At 36.0% G+C, this 25,513-nt stretch overlaps 1 protein-coding gene across 11 annotated transcripts in view; it reads left to right on the top strand.

Moving 5' to 3' along the window:
• Positions 1 to 25,513, top strand: part of EVI5 (ecotropic viral integration site 5) — a 70,506-nt gene that overhangs the window by 29,231 nt on the left and 15,762 nt on the right. For 6 of the 11 annotated variants that reach the window (XM_079313666.1, XM_079313665.1, XM_079313668.1 and 3 more), the window contains 8 exons: positions 638 to 670; positions 1,232 to 1,378; positions 7,618 to 7,752; positions 9,839 to 9,979; positions 10,509 to 10,667; positions 12,219 to 12,365; positions 15,131 to 15,226; positions 22,648 to 22,743. In XM_079313666.1, the coding sequence (XP_079169792.1) occupies positions 638 to 670; positions 1,232 to 1,378; positions 7,618 to 7,752; positions 9,839 to 9,979; positions 10,509 to 10,667; positions 12,219 to 12,365; positions 15,131 to 15,226; positions 22,648 to 22,743 (954 nt within the window). The remainder of the gene's footprint in view (positions 1 to 637; positions 671 to 1,231; positions 1,379 to 7,617; positions 7,753 to 9,838; positions 9,980 to 10,508; positions 10,668 to 12,218; positions 12,366 to 15,130; positions 15,227 to 22,647; positions 22,744 to 25,513) is intronic. The other 5 variants (XM_079313674.1, XM_079313669.1, XM_079313675.1 and 2 more) reach the window with 3 other exon arrangements.

Here is a 25,513-nt window from a genome sequence, read left to right on the forward strand (position 1 = left end):
CTTGCAAAAGTTTGTCAAGGAAAGAGAATCTATGAGCTGCTCAATGGATTACTGCAAGAGTTCAGTAAAACAGAACATTAGCTGTCATAGTTGACATTTCCTACTTGTCTGTCAGTTTGTACCATTTAACTTCCCTGCTTCATCTTAGTGGAAGCTGTAATTCTGCATGTGTGCCTCAGTGCTTGGTGGAGTTCCCTTAGTGCTCAAATTATGCCTTTGTTTCATGTTGGGGGGATGACTGTAGATTGTGTCTTGCATCTATCGATATGATCTTATCAGATAATGCTTCAGTAACTTTCATTAATTAGGGAAGCAAGCCATTCAAATAAAAACACCCAGTCTCCTGTAGGTGAATTTTACGTGCTATGGAAATCTGGCTTTGAAACCTTTTCATATCAAAGATGGACTGTGTTAAATCTGTGTTAATCCCAGAAAAGGCTGCTTCCTGGGACCTTTGGGCTGAGTTGCTTTCATTTATATGAAGAGTTGTTAATTTTGCAAAAAGAGTTTGCACAGAAAATGGGTAGAATTTGGGCATTTTCTTTCTATCAGCTCTTGGTCTTTTTTGTCACTATTATCAGCCCTTTGTGTTTTGGTTTCCCTTTTCCTCATTCCTATCTGAATTTTTCCTTTGTAGGAAAGTGCTTCCTTGGCAGATAGATTGATACAGGTATAGTCTTTTAGTCTTTTACTGTATGACTCTCTTCCTACTCATAAAAAAACCAACTGCTTTAATGCATGCATATTTGCATGCTGTATTCTATCCCTGCTTTGCTGATTTGGAATAAACACAGAGCTAATATATCTTGCTAGAAACCTGTTTAATTTTATTTACTAAAAGTATATAAACCAAATACCTGCACGTTATAGTAATTTTCCTAACCTGTTGTAATTTTTGTACAAATTCCTGTGACAAATGGATTCTATGACACTGTATTAACAATGAAATTGAGTATTGTGAACCTCAATCTGTGCATGTGCAACCGAGTAACAATGCATGAAAGGAATTTTATTGAATGCAAGTACAAAACTGTGCTTGCTAAATGGATGCTGAACTTTATTATAAAGTACTAAAGCAGCTGTTTAGTACTACTTTGTCCTAAAATTTCTACCAATTGTACTCTGTGCCGTTTGCAAAACCAATCTGATGAAATACGCAGCTAAGCATCACAAAGGCAGTTTTCCTTGGATTTGTCATCAAATGCTTAAAAAATAAATTATGTCCTATAAGGGACAAGTGACAAGGGCCCAGGAGGCTGAGGAAAACTACCTCATAAAACGGGAGCTGGCCACCATCAAACAGCAGAGTGATGAGGCCAATACTAAACTGGAGCAAGCTGAGAATACCATCAGGGAGCTCCAGCAACAGCAGCAATGGGTAAGGAGCCTGGCAGCACATCATCTCATCTTTTTCACTCACATGTGTTTATTTTTCTTCATCATTACATGACATACATGGTCTCTGTGCTGTCTTTGTAAACCCCTGTTCATTGTGATTTGCCTTCTTAAAATTACACAAATTGATTAAATTAAATTTTGCTCTATTCTACTGATAGATTAGGTAATAACCCTGGATAGGTGTAAGTTATGAGTAATTTAAAAAAACCTAAATGACATACTGACAATGAAACACATCAAGTAAAAAAAACTCAAAACCCCCCCACAAACCAACCCAAAGTTCTTCCACCACAAAAGAAATACTAATGAAAATCCACCCAGACAACCTCTGATAGCTCTTAATGCTAAGAATCTAGTGATTGTAAGTTGTGTTACTCTGAATACTCAAATTTGAGAATTGATTCACAGTGCCCTTATCTAGTGTCTAATTTAAGTCAGTTTCTTTCATGCTAATGTTTCTTCTAAGTAGCTGCATTTGTTTTTTTCTGAGAATGCTAAAATTTACTGTTTTCTGAAGTAGAAGAGTCCTGTCCATGATTTTGGAACTACTGAATTTGTGGATTTATGTGCATATGGAGCAGGAAAATAACTTTCAGTAGCCTTTTATAGTGCTGTATTTGTGTGCAGTCTGTGTTTTAGGTAGCAAAATGTTCAAGACTTCTGACTGTTGCTGTAAGACTGAGGTTACTTCCCCTGAGACACGTGAAGTGCTCAGTATCTTCTCTTTGAGGGGACAGAATGCAGAAGTATTTTAGCATCTTTACTTGCTGAATAAACAGTGCTCTACTAGTGTTGATGTGAATATTCTCATATTGTTTTAAGTAAGTGGTATCCAAGTACTTGTCTGGAATCTTGGGAGTTTCAGGTGTATGAAATACAACCTAATATACTGCAGCTGTTTACCAAATTTCTTAATGTTGGTGTGGCAATTTGTTTTGCATGTCTTCCACCACAGCTCTAAAATGATCTGTGTCTCATATTGGAAGGTAAAGATTTACTGTTAGACTGAAAAAAACCCCACAACTTAAATGCTACATTCTAGAACTAGTTTATTAGGTCTGTTTAATGCATTTCAGTGTAAAAAAAAAAAAATTGTATTTTAGAGTAGTTGTAAGAGGTGACTAATGAGCTGTACTCTCTCGTGTGAAATACTGCTTTTTATAGAACTTGAACAATTTTGTTAGGGGGAAAATATGGAGAAATTATGATTAGAAAGATGGGAATGGTCTAGGAATGCTTTCCAACGTTTTTAGATACACTGTAATCTTTCAAGTGGAATGCAATTAGAAGCGTTTATAGACTTTTGGATATCCAGCTATTTATTGCCTGATTACAATAGTACACACACTTTTGGAATATGTTTTTTAGAGGCATCCATGTTAATGACCTGTATGCAATTGAACGTTATTAGAAGACTAAGATACTATATTTATTTGTTCATTAATTGGTGCGAATGTGGCTTTTAAAGCTAATGCCTTTAACTGTGCTGGAGACCTTCCTAGGTAGCAATGATGGGGGGGCTGGCAGGTTGCCTAGGTATGGGAACTGATCCTGAGCAAAACCTTAGATAACTGTGGATTGCAAATTTGGCTGGGCTGGAGCTGTGAGTGCAGACAACTGGACAAGTACTGCTGGAATGGAGAGTAACTTCCTCCTTTCCATGATTGCAGCATTGTTTTCCTCCACTTAAACTTGAGCATGGCTATAGGAACTTGTCTGACTGTGTGTGGAATTGAGACTAAACCTGTATGGTTGTAGACAGGTTCCTGCCTAATAGCTAGCTTATTTTGAAGTGAAGGGAATAGCGCTGTGGCTTTGAGACCCATCAGAATTAGCGTGGTGAAAGTGTTTAAGTGAGGGGCGTTCGCCAGATTGTGCTGCATCAGTAAGACTGTAACTGAACAAGTTTTTAACTCTTTCCAAGCCTGGAAGTGGGAGCAACAAATGTAAGCAGCTGCGGGCGTTTAGGCGCCACCTGGTGGGAATGCATTGATTTATTTAGAATTCAGGCATTTTACTGTACACTGGTAAATTTTTTGCGACTTGGTAGTGCCATTAGCTTTGTTCTTTGCAATAATCCTTTTCAGTATTGTCTTGTGAGTATCTGCTTTAATGCCTCCTTCTCTAATTGTTTCAGCTTTGTTTATTGTAAGCAAAAAATGATTGCACTGTAAACTTGTAAATCACTGCATAATCTGTGCTTATTTCAAGATACAGCATCTATTGTATATATTTTATCATCTACATATTTTTCAGTCTTGAGTTGTCTGTTTCAGTATGATAAAAACTGTAATGTTTGGATATGAATCTCTGAAGAGAAATGTACAAAAAGAACTGCCTAAGGGTACTTGCAACTGCCTCTTCAAAACAGCACAGTGGGATTAAAAAACCCCACTGTTTTGTTGGTAACAAAAAATCATCTAAACAATAATATTTCTAAGAAGGTTAGAATATCCTTTGTAAAAAGGTTATCGATTTGTATTTGAATATTATCAAGGGTGTACATTATCTGTTCTATGAGGTTGGACAGCATAGGTTGGATGGCTTAAGGGTGAGTATTGAAGGTACTTGCAGGATTTGTGTCTGAAGAAATTCTCCCCTGCAGCACTTCTGAATACAGAGATGGTAAAAGAGTATTCTTTTGATTGAAGCCCAACACCAGAAGCCCAAATTACATGCATGTCTATTTTCTTCTGTACTAAAATATTTATAGGAAATTTTTAGTTGAACCAGAATGACTTCATTATGAAGTCTACTTAAAAAGGTAATCATTATACTAAAGAATGATACTAATCTCTCTTTGGCTTCTCTGGTCTTTAAATGTAGAAGCTTGCCAAAGACAAGTCGTGGTGGGTTACCAAATGATTAAGAGGAAGGTGGCTTCTTCCTCATACTGCTAGTAAATAAAGAACTGCATAGAGGAAGTTGGGCCTGACTTGAACGAAATGCAGAGTTTTCTTTTGAGGCATACTAAGAGCTATGGTATTTGAGGAGTATGGGGAAAGGGTAATCAGCCTATTGTAACTTACTCCTGATAATTATTTGCTGAAGGTTTTATTCTCTGTTCTTTTCCCCCTTGTGTTTCTAAATTAAAAGGGTAGCTTCTTGCTGGATGTAAACACCCCCAGAATGCAAACCTTGTCTTTCCTTGTGACACTGTAATTGTCAATGATTACCCAGTTCATCAGTCTGAATGCTTTAAAATTGAATCTGATAAATTGGAGGCTAATTAAGCTAAAATTAGTTCACATCTTATTTTTAAATAGGCTCTTCAGCTATATTATGTGAAGATAGAATTTTATTTGACTAAGCATTCAGATGGAAGCAATATGCATTTTGGAAGGTAATTTATAGTGATGTATTTGGTTACTATTACAGAAACTTCATAATGCATAGTTTCTTTTCAGAAACTCATGCTAAAATGACTGATAATAATAAAGAACATAGTAATTGATACTGGGAATATATGCTTGTAAATGAGTGTTGTAACTTTATGGAAGGCTTCACTTTATTTTACAGTATACTTTCCTAATACTATGTTCGGATTTGCAAGGAAAATGTAGAAAATAAGAATACTGTATTTAGGGAAGTACTACAGTTAGTGCTTAAATCTGTAAACAAAGTTAGCTGGGAGCTGCTGAATCATCTGTTAATTGCTCTTCAGCACAGTGTACTGGAGAAACATTGTATAATTATATCTGCCATCAGCCAAAATAATATTTGATATGGCTATGTTTAAAAAAAGTTGAGTGTAAATAAATCCAGTTGTATGAAGCAGAGCAAGGATTTGTTTCTTTCAGAATTACATGGCTGTAGAACCACAGTTTTAGTCCTTTGTACTACATATGTCTCTTCAACATAGGCAAGATATTTACTGTGGTTAAAATGTTTGGTGGTACCTGAAAGTCTGTATTTGCACTGCGGCTTGTCAGAAATTCTAGGGCTTAAGGCAAGTACATAAAAGCAGATATTTTCCCTTCAGTAAATTTAAAAGTATTTTTCAAATGCTGTCTTACTATGAACTTGTTACCTTTATATACTAAATTGTTGAAATTGTGCTTTGTTTTACTAGGTAGCAAAACTCTCAACTTCTAATTTGTGAATCGTGATTTCTTCGGTCTGTTTTAACCTTGGCTGGGGTTTTGTGCCCAGTATATCAAGACTTGATTTAGAGTCTGCTGAGACTAAGTAAATAAATACTCTTGACATGCTCCTTAGGCAGGCAAATTCTAAAGACATTTAAAGAAGGCATGACTTGTGCCTGAAACTGGATGAATAACTTTTCTTACATTCCCCATTACTAATCATTTGAGAAACATCAATTTGATTTTTATAGAATACACTTACATTATTGCAAAATTAGCATGTATTCAGTTCTTCAAATCTGCTGTTTTCTCTCAATGTCCTGGAAAATATTAGAGAACTTCTTACCTTTCAAAAGAGACAAGAGTGCATTTGCTCTCATTCTGTATGTATCACAGACAGAAGTCTGGAACATGAAATGTAGAATCCATAAGTTGCTGTGTATATCGTGGGATGAACCTGTACGAAGAACCAGGAAATAAAAAAAAGTGGTTGCTTCTTCTTTGCCTCAGCATGGTGTTACATATGGTATTGTGTTGCTACATGATCTGAGGCAACTGTAGAAATGAATCAGCATTGTCCACCATCCTCTTCTTTACATTCAAATCAGTTCTGTCTTCACTGCTTGCTGAGACAAAAACACTGTGTAGGGTGAAAATAATATGAATTTGATTAGTACTGTATTAGGGATAATTAATACTAATGTACAATGATCACACTGTGTCTGTTCCATGTGTGTTCACATGCACACAGTATGCTGAGTGCTTAAGTGTCTCAATGACACTAAAACTGCCTGTCTGAGCTGCCTTTGCTTTATATGCTTTGTACATACCCCCTCCATTACAGCTTCCTGTAGGCACATACATACAAGACATGTAGTAACACTGAGAGCAGTGTACATTTGGAATTTGGATTGTATTATAAGTAATGACAAAAGGTTTATTTGTCATGCAGATGTATAAAAGCAAAAGAAAAATTATTTCCTTTACCATATAGTTATATGTAAATTCTTGTTTTCTCCTATTTGCCTTTTATTTGTACATAAAAGGTCAGGGAATGTCACACTCTAACAGAAATATGTAGAATTAAAGACTTCTGTTCATATTTTTACTGTTTTTTAGATGCAGAAAATTAAATTGTATGATGCAAACAAAGTCAGGCACAGCTGTATCTTCAGTATAATGAATGAGATTAAAAAGTTGAAAAAAGTTGAGTTGTTAATTGACTTTTCAAGAAGTTTGTTAATTAAAACAAACTATTAATACAAATATAGTACTTATATTTCACAATGTAGTTAATGACACCAGAAATATATTAAATTATTGTCCTCTAAATGTATTTTTCAGGGTAGCTATGTAAGCACAGTAACTAAACAACTACACCCACTTTCTTCTTCAATCAGAAATTTAAAGGCTGATTTAGGTTAGTGTTGCCTATCAAGCAAGTTTGACAATCTATCAAACTGACAAGTCATTTTAAAGTGACTCAGGAAAGAAATAAAATGTATTTTTTTGCTACTGACTGGGGGCAAAGTTAAGTGAGTCTTTTGAATATAAGTGCTTCAGCTGGATGTGTCTGAATCTCAGAAGGAATATACAGAGTGTGAACAAATATGAGCCGAGGGCTGGATTAAAGAAAGGGGCAAACCAAAGTCATTGTGCATTGAAGTAGTTTTCTTTAAAGATTTATTTTAAGATTATGGAAGGATTCTCCATATGAAGTGGAGTTCAGGTGAACAGGGATTGGGTGATAATTGTATTAACCTTGTAATTAGCTAGTCTTTCCTGAACATGTTTTTCTGCAGATCACAAAATATTCACAGATTGTTTGAGAATCTTTGAATTTGGTTGACAATGAGAGAAAAGTGTGAGTTGCTGCTTGTCAGTACTAGCAAGGGTCTCAGTTTTGTCAGCCACACTTGGCTGTGTGGAGGTGCAGTGGTTGGAGAGGCAGAGCTGTAGGGATATGTTTGTTTGCAGTCTGGGTTGACATTAAGAGACTTGGGTAAGGTAAGCGCTGACACTGGTATTCCTGATCTTAAGCACTTGAATGTACTTTTCCCACCAAAGCTGGTAAACAAAACCTCCTTCAAACAATCTGTACTTCATACTAAACATATTTCTGCAAACTTTGTAGCATAAATGCAGTTCACGATACAGTGAAGACTTTGTGCTACAGCTGGAAAAAGAGCTGGTCCAAGCCAGGCTGAGTGAAGCAGAATCCCATTGTGCCCTGAAGGAGATGCAAGATAAAGTTCTAGAGATGGAAAAGGTAAATCAAACCAGGATGCTTTATATAGAACAGCTCTAGAAATAGACTACAGGTCCCTGTCATTCTTTGCAGAACTGTGCTGTAGAACCTTCACTTCTGTGCTTCTGTGATTGCAAGATGCTTTTCAAACCTGAAAGTAGAACAATAAAACTAAGGTCTGTTTGCGCTGGGAAAGGTTTGTGAATAACTGATCACTTTTCTTATATTCCTAGAGCCTGCTATAGTGGAAACCTTGGCTTCTGGTGAAGTCTTGACAGGAAATATCAATTGTTTAAAAATTGCATCCTGCAACAAAAGCAGTGAGTTTAGAGTGAGCATTGAAATTATGTGAAACTAAATAGTTTGGGAGGGGAAGAAGAAAGTGTTCAATATTACCATTCCCATCCCATTATGGGCAGGGAAAGAATTCCTTCACTGCTCAGTATCAGAATCTCTACTGCTTTTTGAGGTGCCATGTTAACTTGTAACTTACTGATGCCAGAGTTCAAGTTGTTCTCAAAACTACTGTCAAACATTTACCTTTTTTTGAAGCAAAATTTAACTGCAAGATAAAATAGCAAAAGAAAAAAAAATCCCAGTACTGCTGACCTCATATAAAACATGCTTTTCAGATCCTATTGTACTGGCTTTGGAATTCGTTTCCTTAGGAAATTTTAATGAGCTATAAACCCAGGCTTTGGCTAGAAGTGACTGGCTGATTAGATTAACCCACTGGAGTCAAGACTTATTTTTAATTATCTGATGGGTTTAGTATTACTAGTGTGGTAGTTTTTATTGTATTGACCATTGGTAAGAATTCAGGATATAAAGTGTTTTTCAAAATTCAGGAGACTACTTAATCTCCATCAGTATGGAGACAACATACAATGAAAACTTATCTGTGAAGAAACACTGGAATAGTGGGGTCAGTTCCAGTGTACCAAACAAACTCAGACATACAGTAATATCTCAGTCTGTCATGATGAACTTATGGACGGACTGAAGTGCATAAGTGAGAAAGTGGCTGAAGTGAATTCCCTCAAATTCCTCCAGTACAGCTCTTTGCTGCTAGTGATGAGTGGTGCAATCTGGGGAGCTTCTGCTCAATGACTTGCACAGCCATAATGCCAGTGCATTAAACATTCAGAAACATACCCTCTCATTTCCTATATTTGCCAGTACTCAGATCCCGTGACTGTGAAACCTGGAATGCTAATCAATGGCTGCTGTGATGTGTTCTGTTAATGTGCTAATTTACATCATGTGCTTTACTCAACTTTCAAGTCAGTATAGTACATTTGCAAAACCACTTGATTTTGCTGAAAACAACTACTAGGAAATAAAGTAGAAATATTTGGTGACCAGTGATTTGTTGTAGGAATATTGTAGATAGCCTGTCTGTTTTCTTCTGTCTGTTTTCTTCCCCTCTTGTTTCTTTCCCAGATTTCCATTATTAGGATTTCATCTCTGTTTTGCTTTTCCTGATGTTTTCATGTTTTCTGTTTAGTCTTCTCTCACCTTTCTGCTTTTTGCTCATGTGTTTTGCACTTTCATCTCTAAGACCTCTTGACTGGTTGTTGTTTATAAATATTAACAGATGGTTCCTTTTTCAACAAATCTGTTCTGCTTTTCAGAGGCTGATGACCTACTTCCTAAAAAATAAATTTCCATTTATTATTTTTCCTGTAAACCTAAATAAAAGTTATACGTTTAAGGTGTAATTTCAATTCCTTGTTTGCTTTATTTTCTATCAACTAGATCAAAATCTTTCAGATTGCTCTCCATATTTTTGATGTGTTCACATATTGTAAATGTAATGTTTTGTTAGGGATACCATTCAGGAAAGTCTTGAAGTCACAATACTAGAACTACTACCTTTATATGTTTTTTTTGTAGTTGGCAGTTGGGAGTTATTTATACACACTCCCTATATCCAGAAGCTTAGATTTTTTAATGTTTTTTATTTTGCAGAGGATGTGCACTTAAAGTTTTCTTCTTTAAAGTTAACTTCTTTAAAGTTATTGTTCCATGTCTATGTTTTTGGACTGGGTTTCACTATGTATGATTTTATTCAAATACATATTTAAGAGGATGGTCCTTGTTGCAGAGGAACAGCTCCCTCCCTGATGAGGAAAATGTTGCCAGACTACAAGAAGAACTGATTGCAGTAAAATTAAGAGAAGCAGAATCTTTGATGGGTCTCAAAGAACTAAGGCAGCAAGTCAAGGATTTGGAGGAACACTGGCAGGTATGGGTAGTAATACACTTCAATGAATTTTTATTTTCAATGATAAAGCAAAAGACTATAAAATTTTGAGATACTGAGGTCAAGTAGAAGCTAATGATTATGGATAAAACTGCTGAGGTGACAAAATCCTTAAATTCAGCTGTCACAAGAAATTTAACTTCAAAAGTATGTTAGAAATTGGTGCCTAGTTGTGGTAGATGGCAGAGGGCCTGTGCTACCAGCTAACTGTAATGGTAGGAGGGAAGTATCTGATCAGTATTCCTACTTTGCTAAATGTTAAAAAGGACTAGAAATAGACAAAGTCTCAGGATATACTTGCAATTCACTGACTTACTGAAGTCGGGAATGAATGTGTTCAGTTTTTTAATTGTCTGTTCTTAGAACCAGTAAGTTTCCATGGGTTTTTAGCTTTTGGGATCAATAGGGAAACTCTAGCTATTTGTCCTCATATAACTCTGAGACCTTAGATGAAGTAAGCAAACACCAGGAATGATCAGGCATTATCAGTAAAAACATGCTGCTTTTCTAGCGTCACCTAGCTCGTACCACTGGAAGATGGAAAGATCCTCCCAGAAAAAATGCAGTGAATGAGCTACAGGATGAGCTGATGACAGTGCGGCTGAGAGAAGCAGAAACTCAGGCTGAGCTGAAAGAGACCAAACAAAGAATGATGGAGGTGGAGACACAGGTATGTTATTGAACATCAGGATGGGTGAATTGAGCTGGATGCTGGCAGTTTGGAGTTAAATGGTAGATACCTGATGATGATCTTCACTCTCTACAGGCAGGACTTTAGTTCCAATGTGTGGGATGCTTTTAATTCTGTTAGATGGGGATGGGAGAATCTAGTGCATACAGTCCAACTTTCATGTCTCTTCTTTAATCTCTTCCAGAATGATGCTTCCTGAATTTCTAATTAGGGTTAGTTGGTAGACTGAATGTGTGTGCATCTCAATTGTGAAATAACAACAATGAAAGTATATTTAAGGAGTTTTAAATGTCACAAATCTAATTGGTAATTCCGATAATAGTGATGTGTAGATTAGAAATTTAGAAAGCAGTGTGTGCTTTCTTGTGATGACATTGGTGATTGATTTTCTGCTGAGGTCATGAATCTGGTTTCTAACATGTGGACTCAGCAAAGCAGCTGTGTATTGGTCAGTTTTTTAGCAGGAGGTTTGCCTTCTATGTGCCAGCATATAAAAACATGGTTGCTCCTATTGAGGTTTGTGCAGAAAAGACAATCTTACCTTGACCGACAAGATTCTTTTTGTATAACTGGGGAATGCATTGCTAAGCACCTGAAATAAAAGTGCACTAAAGTGGTGAGTTCATATTATATTAGTGAACTTTCACTCAAGCTAATAAGCTCAATGTGCTGATGATTGAGACAGACTTATAATAGACTTCTAAGAAATCTTCCCATGAAATGTTATTTTTTTGCAAGAGATCTATGCATCAAAAAAATTAAAAAAACAAACAACAGCTTTACTTGACAAGATTCAGCAATTCCAGAAACCAGGAGAACATGTTAAGGATGTGCTATTGAAGAGAGATTGACCAACTGCGAGGCATAAGAAGGCTTTTTTCTGATAGAGGCATCACTTCCCCTGATGCAACTGAATAAGTTTCCTCTTGCCTTACTGTTTGCAATTTTCACCGACTGTCAATATCGTTTTGGTCAGTAGAGGGCGGAGAGATCCTGCTGTGTGGCTTACATGCATTTCTGTACTTCTCAGTGTTACCCATGGAGCCCTTGTATGTGTTTAGGTTGTGCAGCTGTCATCTGTAGTATGGTGTGCACAGCTTCAGGTACAAATGATGTGACTTATGCACTGATCTCAACTAAAGTGCCATGTTGCTTTCAGGAATTCACTGGACAGGGAAATGTGCACAGTATATCTGACATACCTGATCTTTCCTGGATGCCTAGGGTCAATGGGATACAAGTTCAAAAAATCTGCCTTATCTAGGCAGAAAATTGGGAAAAACAGATCTACTAGGGCTTTGCAATAATGTTCTTACAATGAGTCATCTGTTTAAGAACAATTTAAGTATGTTGGTCATAAATAAAATCCCATGTAAACCCTTCTGATTACACTTGGAAAACTCTGAATGCTTTTTCATCAAATGTTTCTTATGGCAAATGATCTCTAAGTCTGTTTTGTCAAACTTCAGGGAGTTATACTAATATCCTTTCCTTAACATGTATTTTTCCTTTTTGTGTCATAAATTTCAGAATCAGATCAATAGTAATCACTTACGAAGGGCAGAGCAAGAGGTTGCCAACCTACAGGAGAAGGTGCAGTATCTTTCTGCACAGAACAAAGGACTTCTGGCTCAGTTGAATGAAGCAAAGCGTAGGCAAGCAGAGATTGAATGCAAGGTAAACAACAACTTGGAAAGAATATTTGTATGCTGATATATATACATTTTAGTTTTGTCTGCTGTTTTTGGATAAAATTGTCTTAACTGAAAAGCATAAATCATAAAACCAAAATTCTTTTTAGAGTTTTTGATAATGCCAACTTGAATTTACCATATCACAAAAACTGCTTGAGGTTTTAGCAGAGCTGCTTCTTTGTGGTCCCATGAAGATAAACATTTACTTTAAGGCATGAATCTACTCAGAAAAGTGTCTGTGTATAATATAAAAAGACACTCCTCAACAACAGATTTTCATTTTTCTTACTGTCTTGCTGGTCCTATTTGTTTCTAGTGAGATGTGAATGTACAGTGCAGCAAAGAAGTAATTTCTGTTGGCTTATCAAACTCCATTGCAAGCTTTTAGGAAAAAAGACACTAAATCTGAACTAGAAGAAATTGCTTCTACTAACTTTCTTGTTTGCCATAATCTCTGGTTTCCCAAGTACCATTTTTTTAATGCTGAGATTATTTTTACTGATTTTTTTTTTCTTTTTTTTCTTTTTTTTTTTTTTAATGATCACAATCTTGGTGAGGTCCTTTTTATATAACCTGTAACTTATTTTGTTTGATTAGGTTTTTTGATGCTGAAGGTGTTCATTAATCCTTAAGAGACTGAGAATTGAGAATGTGTAGTCAACATTCTGTTTTTAGGTTGACTGTATAAAGAGCAATATGTCTTTAACCTGATTGATGAGTTAGTACACACAACTATTCTCAGTGGGATAATACACTTGTAGAACAATGTTCTAGCATGCACTAGAGAAGTGTAACAGTAGTAGACCACCAGTCATACTCCTTAGAGGTTTTCTGAAAGTAGCTGTGGTCAATAGCCAGTGAAATATCTTCGCTGACATACACTAACATTAGATCCTGAAACCTGTTTTGCAGCTAATAGAAAAAAGATTACAATTTACAGTGTAAGATGTTTTACAAGTAATATTTGATTCTATATCAGAAACAACAACAATTATTCTTGATTCTGTTAATAACTGGTATTGGATTTTTTTTCTTTTTTTTCAAGCTGTTTGAAATCACTCTCTAGGTTTATTTTTGTTTTTCTTGGCTAGGTCACAATATTTCTACTGTCTCAAAAAGTATATATTTGAATTTTCAACTCCCCAATTGTTTTATGCATAATAAACTGGTATGTTATTTCAGGAGCTTGTATTTTTCTTTTAAAAGATATCTTGAAGTGCTTGAGCAGAAGTTAAAATTTCTGTTGCCAGTTGCATCTCATGTATGGCGACCATTTTTGTCACAGGCATCTATTGTTAATGTTTTTCCCTTTTTACCTGACTACTGCTTCTACAGCAAGGACTCAATTTCAATTTTTTCTTGCAACTCACCACTGATCTTTCTAACCAGTTGTGCTAAAGAATTTACAACTTAAGATTTGTGTCCTTACCCAGTTTTATCTTTCCTACCATATCAGCTTCTGTGGTAATTATTGAGAACATGCTCTGTTTCAGAGATAAAGCATCGGTATCATCTAGAGCAGCACTATTGACTCATCTCTGATACCAAAGTCAAAGCAAGCCAGTCTTTCCTTCAGCTTTCAGTTAAATACATGCAATCCTGTGGACTTGTCGGTTTGGCTTCATTTGAGCAATCGTGCAACAGAATTTAGCAAGGATGGCTAAACTTCGGCTAGCACATGATAGATTTCTCTGAAATGGGCTCCACTGATTACAAATGTAGTTAATTGTATCCTGTAGATTATATACCTCCATTACAAGAATATTTTAAAAAACTAAAACCAAACAAATAGCATCTTTAAAGGTAGCTACTATGCATAAGCTTTGATATATTTGACTTGGTCTCAACTGTACTGTCTAATGAAGGGTGATTAAGTACTGTTAGTTTGAAGCACACATTAAAGTAACTGAAGTACTGGAACTGATTGGCAGTAAATACAGTTTAATAACACCAGTCTGCTATAAAAGTAGATGTACCTGAGCCTAATCTGTCTCTTTTCCAGAGCTGTTTGCTCTTCAGCTGATAATATTGCTCACTAATTATCTAACACTCTCTTCTCTCTGTGGTTGTACCACACTGCTGACAATATAATGTCATTTTGTTCTCTGAAGTCTTGAGGATGTGTCTCATAAAACAGGACATTTTTCTCTCTTTCTTAAACTCAAAATAGCTATGATTTATAGACAGACTTGTAAGTTAAACTTACAGTGGGAGGCCAATTGTAGGTTATGTGCATTAGTATTTTATTTTAAAGTGTTGTTGTTATATACTGTGACTAAGATAGCTGGACTAAGTGAGGTTGAAAATACAGTTGCTTTTGTATTTAATTTTTTTTTAGGACAAATGAAATTATGAAATAAGTAACTCTGGTGTAGCTTTGCTCTTTCTATATATATATAAGTCCAAAATTAAAGTATGAACTGGTGTCTTTTATTATGTTGATTATTTTTCTTAATTCACAGTATAATATTTCTGAAAAATGAGATGGTTGTTTTCTGGATCTTGAAATTGATAACAGCAAGTTTTGAAAACTGCAGATTTTTTTTTTTTTTAGATTATTATGGTTTAGTTTGTACTAGATTATTACATACTCCTCCTATGGGTTAAAATTAAATTTGAATTCTTTAGAATAGTGGTAGTTTGCACAGCAGTGTATTAAGTTTTATCAGGATTTAGGGTAAAAGCAGTGCAGAGACTTTAATCATCTAAAACTGGTACTAGTTAGCTCCTGTTTGTGACTTGTTTCAGAGTAAAGAAGAAGTGATGGCAGTACGGCTCCGTGAGGCAGACCGCATTGCAGCTGTGGCAGAACTGCAGCAGCACATTGCTGAATTAGAAATCCAGGTAACAAGCAATGGCATTAAATGTGAAACTTAATACTGATTAGATTTTGTACTTTGGTTTTTTTTCTTCCTCTACTGTGCTTCTTCATTAGCCTACTGTGAATACAAGACACTGCTTTGCCGAGTGGGCTAATGCTGTATTGCTGAATTCCTGTACAAGCAAAGCCTTGCATCTAACTTGGGCTCATATTTATGAGCTGTTGATAATGACTTCTGTACAAATACCATGTTAAAGGTAACACTCTTTTTAACTCTGACTTCCGTTTTGGTTTTTTTTCCCTTTTAATTGGTACTTCTTACCAATTAATAGACTAAATTGAAAACATCCTCCATCCCAAAGAAGATGTAAACAATTTTGATTTCAGCAATCATTTTTTTTCTGTGCTTACTCTTCTGCTATGACCAGTATTGAAGGAGTTATTGTCAAACTCCTACTTCCTATATGTAAATCTTGAAACCAGAAATATTTACTGCTACCACGTCACTGTAGGATCTCAAGATGCATCTTTGGCCTCTGTGTTGTTCCTTACACTTTCAGTTCCTTTTGGAGCTTTCACTGTCCCATGAACTTGCTGCACCCTTGATGAGAAAACCAGAAATTGCTGTGCTTTATATTTTCTTGGCTTTGGGGAAATCATGATATCTTACCGTAGTTTGACTTTTCTATGCTCGTATTGTCCTGTCTGAATTCTGATGCAGAGCTTTTCTTGGTTATTTTTACCAAGTTATGAGCTAGTTACTCTTTGGTTTTTACTTTTTTTTAAAAAAACTGGTGTTGCTATTGTGTTTCTTCCCTCTGAAATCTTTTCTTTGTGGTGATCATTTTATTGCTTCAAAGCCACCTTTTCCCTATGACTTCTCAACTAGTTGTATCTTTTTAATCTCTTCATATATGGAATGTGCAAATAAATTTAATTGACCTTGCATAAAGAATTTTTGCTATATTTCCTCTAGTGCAGTAGGCACTAAATTTATTGAAAGTTAAAGAAATCATTTCTTTAAGTCATATAATGCTTAGATAATGCTGTTATCAGCACATCAGAAATACTTAGATAAGTATGGTAAGCATTGCATATGAATCATTTATCATCTAGTAAGATAGCAAGAGAGCAGCTGAGTTAAGGTCAATCTTCTGCTCAAATTAACATTTTTAAAAAAGGGGAAGTTTAAAGGTTATTTCAAACAATGTGATTTTGTAAGTGAGAAGAGAGTAATCATTTTGCATTTTTTTTTACTTTAGCACAGATTCAAATGCCATCCTGTTTCCGTTATTTGATTGATACATGTCTCTCAAAACATAGTCAATATCTTATGAAATGGTGAATATCCTAATGATCAGTTGGGAATTTTTTTTATAACTGTCACAGAACTCAAATTGTGTTCATTTTGTAGTGTAAGTACATCTGTCTTGGTTTTATGCTGTTTGATTGACAAAACCATCTGTGGTCCATCCTTTTATTGCTCTCTCCTGTTCCCTTTCTGTATTTCTGCTTAACTTAAGGATCCCAGAATTGCATGTGGATTTTTATAATACCTTGTCATGAGACAGAAAGAACTGCAGAAACATAATCTCTTTTGACTCTAGATAATGCAGCCAAAGATCACACTGCTCTTGTTTTGTCATAATACTGCACACTCTCAGGTTCAGTTTTTTATCCACATCTCTCCTTCCTTTTCACAAGTACTACTTTGCACAATGCAATTTTTAGTTATGTTTTTATTATTATAGGTTTTTTGTTTCCTTCCAAAGTGCATTTCAAGTTCCAGTTTTTATGGTATTCTTAGATTATGACCTGCTAATGATTTCTTGAGCTTGATCTTAGTACAATTCTTGATTTTCTTCACAGAAGTGAGAGTGTCTGTGCTTTCTTTGTATACAGTGAGGAGAATGAAGTCATTTTGTGGCTGAGGTTCATGTTCATTTGAGTTTACACTGTTAGGTTTTTGATGAACATCTGATCTCAAGCTTATGCTAGCATGGAAGATAACTTCTTCAATTGTGAAATACAGATTTTGAGTGTGAACTTTATAGTATTTAAAAACAAATTATTTAGTATAAATATGTTCTGCCAATGTTAATTTATTTTTTACAGTATAGACATTACTTGGAATGCTTTTATTCAACTATGATAAATGTTTTAGCTTCTTAAAGAGTCTAAGCAGATATTTTTGACCAGTGTATTTTGTCAGCAAATATGAAACACGTGATCAAAACTTCCTTTTTGGGTACTTACGCTCAAAAGCCTTTAAAACACTTGCACCAAAAGAAATGTAGTAACGGAGTTGGAAATCCTGAATTCCCAAAGCCTGTAAACTATATAACATGCAGTTCATAATAGGGCTTAAGCAAAAGCGAATTGTAAAGGAAATTGAAAATCTAAACTTCTTCCTCATTGGAGAAAAAGCTGCCTCCCAGTCTCTTCTGTTCAGCTTGTTGCTGTAATTGCTGTCACCTGATGTGGGGAGCAGTGGCCCTTGTAATCAGGACTTGCCTTAATGACTTGAAATGCAATATTTAATACCAGAAATACATTTAGCCAGTCTTGGACCATAGGCACCAGGATTAAAGTACAAATGCACAAATATGTCCATGACAAATAGGTCTGCTTGTCATACTGTTTCAAAGCTGATAAAAATGAAGGGAGGAAGTTAACCTACCACATAACCTTCCCTTTTTTTTTTTTTTTTTTTTTTAAAGAAGGGTGGTGCTTTTCTAAGAAGCTCAAAGGATTCATTGCCAGGTCCACGTGGGCCATAGCAATGCTTAATCTAAATTGCAAGGTTTTCTTTTAAATGTTTATGTAGGTGTAGGTGCAAGACAGTGATGTTAAATTTGTAACACAGAGTATCACTACTCCCACATAAGAACTGGTCTGACGTGACACACACAAATGCTAGATTTAAATCACAGTTTCTGGGTCTCTCTTAATTTTGGTTAGTAATAATGACAAAGATGGAGAGTGAACTATCATTCAGTAACAGGTGTAATTCTGCAACAGATAGTCAGTTTGTGATGTTAAGAAGTTGTTTCTTAATGTATTATAAATGTTACTGTGTCTTGTTTGAGCATTCAGTTCATGATGCTGAGCTTTTAAACTTTTGTGGAATATGTTGAAATGCAATCAATGAGTTATCCAATACATGATGGATAGTTTAAGTCTTTAGACTTTCTGTGCAAAAATGGCATGGAATTGAAGTATAACTGAAGTTTAACTTACGTTGCACATACCTCAGCCCCAGAAGTGACAAAGAAAAACCCTGATGCTATAACCCTGTTACGTGGAAACAAAAGCTTACTTTGTCAGCATTTTTTTAATTTCTCTATCATGTCTTTATTTTTCTCTTACTTGCCAGTTCAGCTTATGTTTGGGAGGCAAACATAGAATCACAGAATGACTTATGCTGGAAGGAACCTTGAAGATCTTTTTCCAACCTCCCTGCCATGGGCAGGACAGCTTTCCCTAGACCAGGTTGCTTCATTGTTTTCACAGTAAAGAATTTTTTCCTAATACCAATCTCAATCTACCCACTTTGAGTTTAAAGCCGTTCCCTGTTGTCCTATGACTATATGCCATTGTCAAAACTCCCTCTCTATCTCTTTTGTAGCTGCTTTAGGAAGGGGCTCTACGGTCTCCCTGGGGCTTTCTCATCTGTTGGCTGAGCAGCCCCAACTCTCTCAGCCTGTCTTTCTAGAAGTGCTTCAGCCCTTTGATCATCTTCATGGCTTCCTCTGGACTCACACTATACCAAGTCTATGTTGTGCTGTGGGGCCCCCACAGCCCCCAAGTGGGGTCTCACAAGTGTGGAGCAGAGGGGCAGAATTCCCTCCCTCAAGCTGCTGCCCACAGTGCTTTTGATGCAGCCCAGGACGGGTTTGGTTTTCTGGACTCCAAGTGCACATTGCCAATTCATGTCCAGTCTCTCAGCTACCTGCACCCCAAGTCCCTCTTGGCAAGGCTGCTCTTGATTCATTAATCTCCCAGCCTCTATTGATACAGGGGTTTGCCCTGACCTAGGTCTAGCACCTTCTGCTGAGCCTTCTTCAACCTCATGAGATTTCCATGGGCCTGCTCCCGGAGCTTGTTTGGGTTTCTCTGGATGGCATCCTTTCTCTAAAATGACTTGGACAGATTTAGCAGGTTTCTGGGCTATGAACAGGACATTTAAGTAATTTATTAAGAGATGAAGAATGGATTTTTTTGGAAGATTGGCTGCTATTTTTTGTATTTCCATACTGGGGAGAAGCTTACATAGAATCATACAATCATTTAGGTTGGAAAAGACCTTTAAGATCCTAAGAAAGAATAATAGAAAAAAATCAGGCAAGGTTACATCAGTTACAAGCTGCAGTCACTCAACTGCCTAGGGTGAGGAGCACTAGACCAGTGGAAGTGTAGGCAGGTTGAGGAAGCAGAGTGGGGCAGCTGTAGCCTCTGCTTGGCAGCTTAATCCCTTTGCCTCCATTTCTATGCAGGCTGGTGACATGGAGTCTTAAAATCATCCCTGGCTGGGTTGAGTTGGTTGGTATAGAGAATACTTGTAATATGGAAAACTAGTTTTACCTCTAAGTAATCTTAAAGCAAAAAAAAATCAATAACTAGTAATTCCTTTTGTTAAATTGATCTGGACAGACAGTAACATCACTTCTTCCTGCTGTGTTTCCTGGCAGATTCAGAGAATTTTTGTCATATTTACCCTATCTCTAATCTGGTCAAAGCTGCTTTAAGAACAACTGTAAAGGAAATCCATGATTGTGCTAATAATCTCCCCACAGTTTAAACTTTTAGCACTATTTCTTGAGAATGAAGCCTTTCTATGACCTCTGTTTAATAACTTTTCCAAGTACTGACTGTTCAGTAAAGAAATTGTTTCCATCTTTTCAAATTACAGGAAACCCTTTTTTACTCTTATCAATAGTGGTGTGTGATGTTAGTGATGTGTTTTTTGAAAGCCTAGAATGAGTCACTGTAAAGTCACTGAAAGGACACTAGTTACCACATCTACCTTTCTGAATATACTTCATTTCCATTTTTAATGCAGTGTCTTTTGCCACAAAGTAAAAATTTTAAAGCCTCTCCTGGAAAGAGGCTGAGGCAAGTTGTTACCAACTAAATATTGCTAAGTCAGAAAAAAATCAAATTAAGGGTGTTAGGAAAATATCATTTTTAGTAAAGATGTTACTGAGGAACAGGAACTGTCTAGTGTGCCTGGATTTTGACTGCCTATGTAAACATTTTTTGTGTTCCTGTGTGTTTAAGTTCAGAGTTATTAAAATGAAAACAACCTTAGATGTTTTCTTCTTATTTAAAATGGATTATTTTCTTATTGATGTATGTTTCCTTTCCTATCTGAAGTGATAATTGAGTGTTTTAGAAAACTTGTACTTCTCTTGGGATGAAACAATTGCAACTGGAATTTGATTATACTGATCTTCTGTATCTTAAACTTTGATCAAGCAGCAAAAGCCAGCTTAACCCCTCCAGTGTTTTTCAGATTGTTTCTGGAGATTTATTTATTTGTCATATAAACCCGTTTTTATTATGAGTACTAAACTTGATTTTGGGAGGCCATTATACAGTAATGGTTTCAGTTATTTTAAATCAGCATTTTTTTTCAGTCCCTGTATTCTTGTGTTGCCAGCTATACATTCTGCCTGATGCTAAGTGAGTTTGAAAGGTTTCCACATGTTCAGGAGTTCTCAGTAGCATCAGGTGATTTTTTGAGATTAGCTGTTGCTTCTTTGCAAGATGCTTTTCTCTTTGGAAGCCAGATAAAAGAGGTGATAGGAAAACCATGATTCTCAGCTGATAGTTTTTGGTGGACATTTTAAGGAGAAAAATTTTTGGAGTGCAGGTTTTTCTTTTTAGGAGCTCTTAGTGTACCTCTTGGTATGCACACAAGTACAGTTTCTCTACTACCTCACAGCAGGATGAGAGAGGTGAGCTTCCAAAACTGTGAAGGGGCCTAAGTGAGTTCTGTTTTAGCAGTGGGTTTTTTTGATCTATAGAGCTCATTTCCTGCTTCGCTGCCCGTGCTACTCCCACTATGTACACAGCCTCTGGGGCAGGGGTTGGATTGTGTATTGGCTGCACACACTGCTACAAGCCCCTGTCCCTAGGGTAGAGCCTGCCACAAGGATGTTTGTTACCCTGATACAGATTTCTAACCCTGCTGGTGCTGTTGGAGCTCATCTGTCAGAAGAGACTAAAAAGGAGCTATTAAAAATCTTTAAAAGCAGTCAAATTGAGAAGATGCATCTTTAATTACAGTGTAACACCAATTGGCATTGCTTTTCTAAAAACCCTTCTGGGAAGAGGAGGTAGGCACTGCAGGGGTGCCAGTATGCAGATGCAGTACACCAGGGATGTGGGTGTAGAGAGGCTCATTCACATGTGACTGCAGGATGTTTTAAACAAATTCCTATATTCTAGAATTGGCTAGCTTTCTTTATTTTGCAATTCTGATAATACCCACACTTTGCTTATTGATATGTTCTCTGATTTTTTTCCTCTGCATATTAATTTTAAATTTAAAATTACTATGGTTTGCCTAGCAACCAGCTAGTTTTTGTGTTGTGACTTCTCCAAATATCACAGATTTGCTATAATTGTGCTTCCCCTCACCCCCACCACCATAAAACCAAACCAGCAACCCACATCCTACGTGTTTAACTCTAGATTTAAAAAATTAAACATGGAGATTACTAATTGTTTGTGCTATTCTCTTTTAAAAGACGTGACATTCATATCTAAAGACTTCTAAATTGTGTGTGGAATCTTAACATTAGTTTTGAACCCATGCTGTTGATCTGAATGCTTTCCTCAGAAAGCTACTCAAGCACAGTAGTACAAAAATATTCAAGCACAATATACAAGTAATGCAGAGTTAAATGTCCAATTCCTACTAAAGGAAATGCCACAATGGAAGCATTAAATGAAATTAAGCTGCATTAAAGATATTTAATTTTTCTATTGTCAGTGTGACTGTGTAGTAACTGGTAGTGTGGCCTCACCTTGACCCACAATGAAAGGAAAGAAGTGTTTTGTTTACTCAGAGACAAAAGGAAATGTCTTGTTGCTAAATGTAAACTTTACATTAGTGAAAATAAGATACACTAAGATATGTTCCATGTATTGATAGTATTCTGTAGGAGTGGTTTAATAAAATGCAATCTCATGTACTTAGGATGTGGATTCTGCCTGTGAAGCTGTTAATTCTTAATGCTCCTCTATAGAATCCTGCCTTGTGCTGTTGAGAGTCAGCTTGGTCTGAGCCACTGTAACTTCAACCAAATGAAAATGCTGGGTGGTGTCTGGGAATAGCTTCTGCTCATGACAAAAATATGCAGACACTTAAAATAAGATTTTTAATATAGTAGATCTTCAAATAATTTGAATGTGATTTTTTTTTTTTTAACAACAGAAAGAAGAAGGAAAAATTCAAGGGCAGCTTAATAAATCTGATTCTAACCAGTACATCAGAGAACTGAAAGATCAGATAGCTGAGCTGCATCATGAGGTAAGTGATATTATACTACAGTCTCTGATCACTTATATGTTTCGTCCTTTCACCTGTGGCAGGTTCTGCTTATTTAATAGTTTAATAGTTATTACATCTTCAGTACCTGTTTTTGCTGAAGTACATTATTTTAAATGAATGCAATAAAACTCTTATATATGAATCTTGCCTTTATCTTGGAAGGTAAGAGAACAAAATAGCATTTAGTTATGTGATTTGACTTTAAATGGGGTTGGCATTTATGTTCTGTCTTGGCTTTTTCCCTTATTTCATGAGTTAATCATATTCATGTTGCATTTACTCCATTTGGAACTGCATGTATGAAAATAACCCCTTTATGTCTTTATTTGCTACAACTATTAAGGCTACTGTAGTTAGAAACTAAACTTCATTTGTGCAAGTAGAAGAATCCATGTGTAAATTTTCTGTTTCTTGCTGTTGTGAGGACGAATTTTATGTGATAGTATACTGAGATTGCTAAAAAAAAAAAAGGATGCTTGCTTAATACCAGTTAACAGATTTTTAAGTTTTAAACTGCCAAAACCTTCAGTCTATGAAATGCCTGTCTTCAAACTTCCTTGCTCTAATAGTTGTAGTAACTTTCTGTTAGTTAAAAAGATCAGAAGGTCTTGAAACTGAAATGGCTTATGTAACTCCTGTGCTCACTGGCTCATTTCAGTTCATGCTGCTTTATGAAGAAATTTCTTTACCTAATACTCCATGGTGTGCAAAATGCCTGCTCCTCTTTGCAGCAGTCTCTTTCTAACCTATTCATACACAGCTCTGAGAGTGTTGCTTAAAACTACAGGATTATAGAGCAATTCAACCTAATTGTTTCTTGCCTTTTTGCTTTTATTAAATAAACACATCCTTTCTTTAAGTGTAGATAGTCTTTTCATAACAATCTGAGTAGATCCAAGCTTTTAGGATCAATCCCTTGAGACTTATAACACAGTTGACAATCTTGGAATGCTGTCTGTGCTATAGATCACTATGCTATAGATGGAGGATAGCCTCTAGAGCCATCAGTCCAGCACCTTTACCAATCATTAAGCTCACTTAAAAACAAATTTGAAAATCAATAACCTGGCCTTCTCCATTAAAACACTCTAATTAGTTTTCTTAGTTGCACGCTTGAAGAATTCCCAGAAAGCCAGATATTTAGTGTATTTTTGCATTATAAAATAAGGCATTGTACTGACTTTTTTCCTCTGCTCACTGTAGGTTGGCAAAGTAGAATTAATCTTGGAAAATTCTTACATAGTTTTCTCTATACAAGTATTTGTTATATGCCTGGCTGAGCAACTGAATTGTCATGAAGGCAGGCAATATATTGTACATCTTTAATGTGTATAAGTTAATGTGAACAGGATGGAAAGAAGATGAGGTTCATAAGCCCACAGAATAATGATACATCTATGTAATACCAGCAGTCTAGTCAAATCTTTATCAGCATTTCAATTTGACAGAAAGGAAATGCTATGAAGAACATGGGTTTCAACAATAGCACTCTGAGTAGTTCCATGTAGAAGAGCACTCCTTTTCCAGATATGTGTTTTGTGCTGGTTAAATTTTTAATTTCCAAACTCGGTAAACACTATAGGAAGGAAATCATTCTAGGATATATAGGAACAGTAAGAAGAAATGGTTTGATGTGATGATTTTACAGATCTTTTCTGACTTAGGTCATTCTGTGATTTTATGAAACTTTGTGTAATAGACATGTGCTACCTTGGCAGTGTTCTGCATGTTTCTTTACACAGATTTTATTCAAGCCTGAAAGTCTTTGTTTACTAGTGATTTATTTTCATTTTCCCCCTTACTGTTACCTATCTATTTGTCTAGTTTTTAAATAACTTCTTAAGAGGGTAAGCAGTGTTTCCTCAAAAAGCAAAATCTGAAGAAAATAGCAACAGAAGAGGCAAAAATGTTTGCTCTCAACTGCTAGATGTTAGAAGTATAGTTCAGTCAATGCCAGTTAAATAAACAACTTCCTTAAATCTGCACTGAAGTGTCTTCATGCATACATCCATTAATGACCATGTTCTTTGTTTTTTGGCTAGCTGCTTTCTGATTTTACTTCTGCAAAAGCTAAAAGAAACGTTACACATTTGCAAATGCATCTTCCTGAAGATAGGGTGAGGGTGTATGTGACATGCTGACCACAATCTCCCAACGGGTTAGCATGTAGAAGGCACTGGAGAAGGAACAGAGCTTTTGGTGACTGTATAGTTACCTTCTAATATATTGTAATCATGTAACTTTAAAATAGTGTCACTTTTGCACATAAAAGCAAACGTTAATTAAAGCAAAAGTTATAATTTAAGGTAGGAGTGGGATGGATATGTGTGAAACAGGATTAAATGTCTTGGCATGGCCATCAGTGTTGATTCTGCTTATGCAACTTTTTTTCCTCTTTGGCATTTTTACACTGCATTTTTACACATTTTTTACACTAGAAAAGTTGCAGGTTCTCCATCTGAAGGATGTAACAAAATAATGATCAAATATTACGTTGAACACAAGTAACTGCAGACTAAGTCCATATTCAGGCCTTTGGATAAACACTGTTTTGTGCCTTTGGCCAGCAGTGTGAATGTAAATGTTTGTGTCAGTGGAGCCTGAAGGAGCTACAATACTTTAATTCTATTCTGTGCTATCATCCATCAGATGGTGATGGTGCCAAGTTGTGGCAACAGCATGATCCATCCTAATTGCAGGGCTCTTGTGAAAAGTCTACTGTTCCTCAGTGTTTGCAAGCCAGGCTAGT

This window comes from Erithacus rubecula (assembly GCF_903797595.1).
Source record: "Erithacus rubecula genome assembly, chromosome: 10".
In the NCBI taxonomy this organism is placed as follows: Eukaryota; Metazoa; Chordata; class Aves; order Passeriformes; family Muscicapidae; genus Erithacus; species Erithacus rubecula.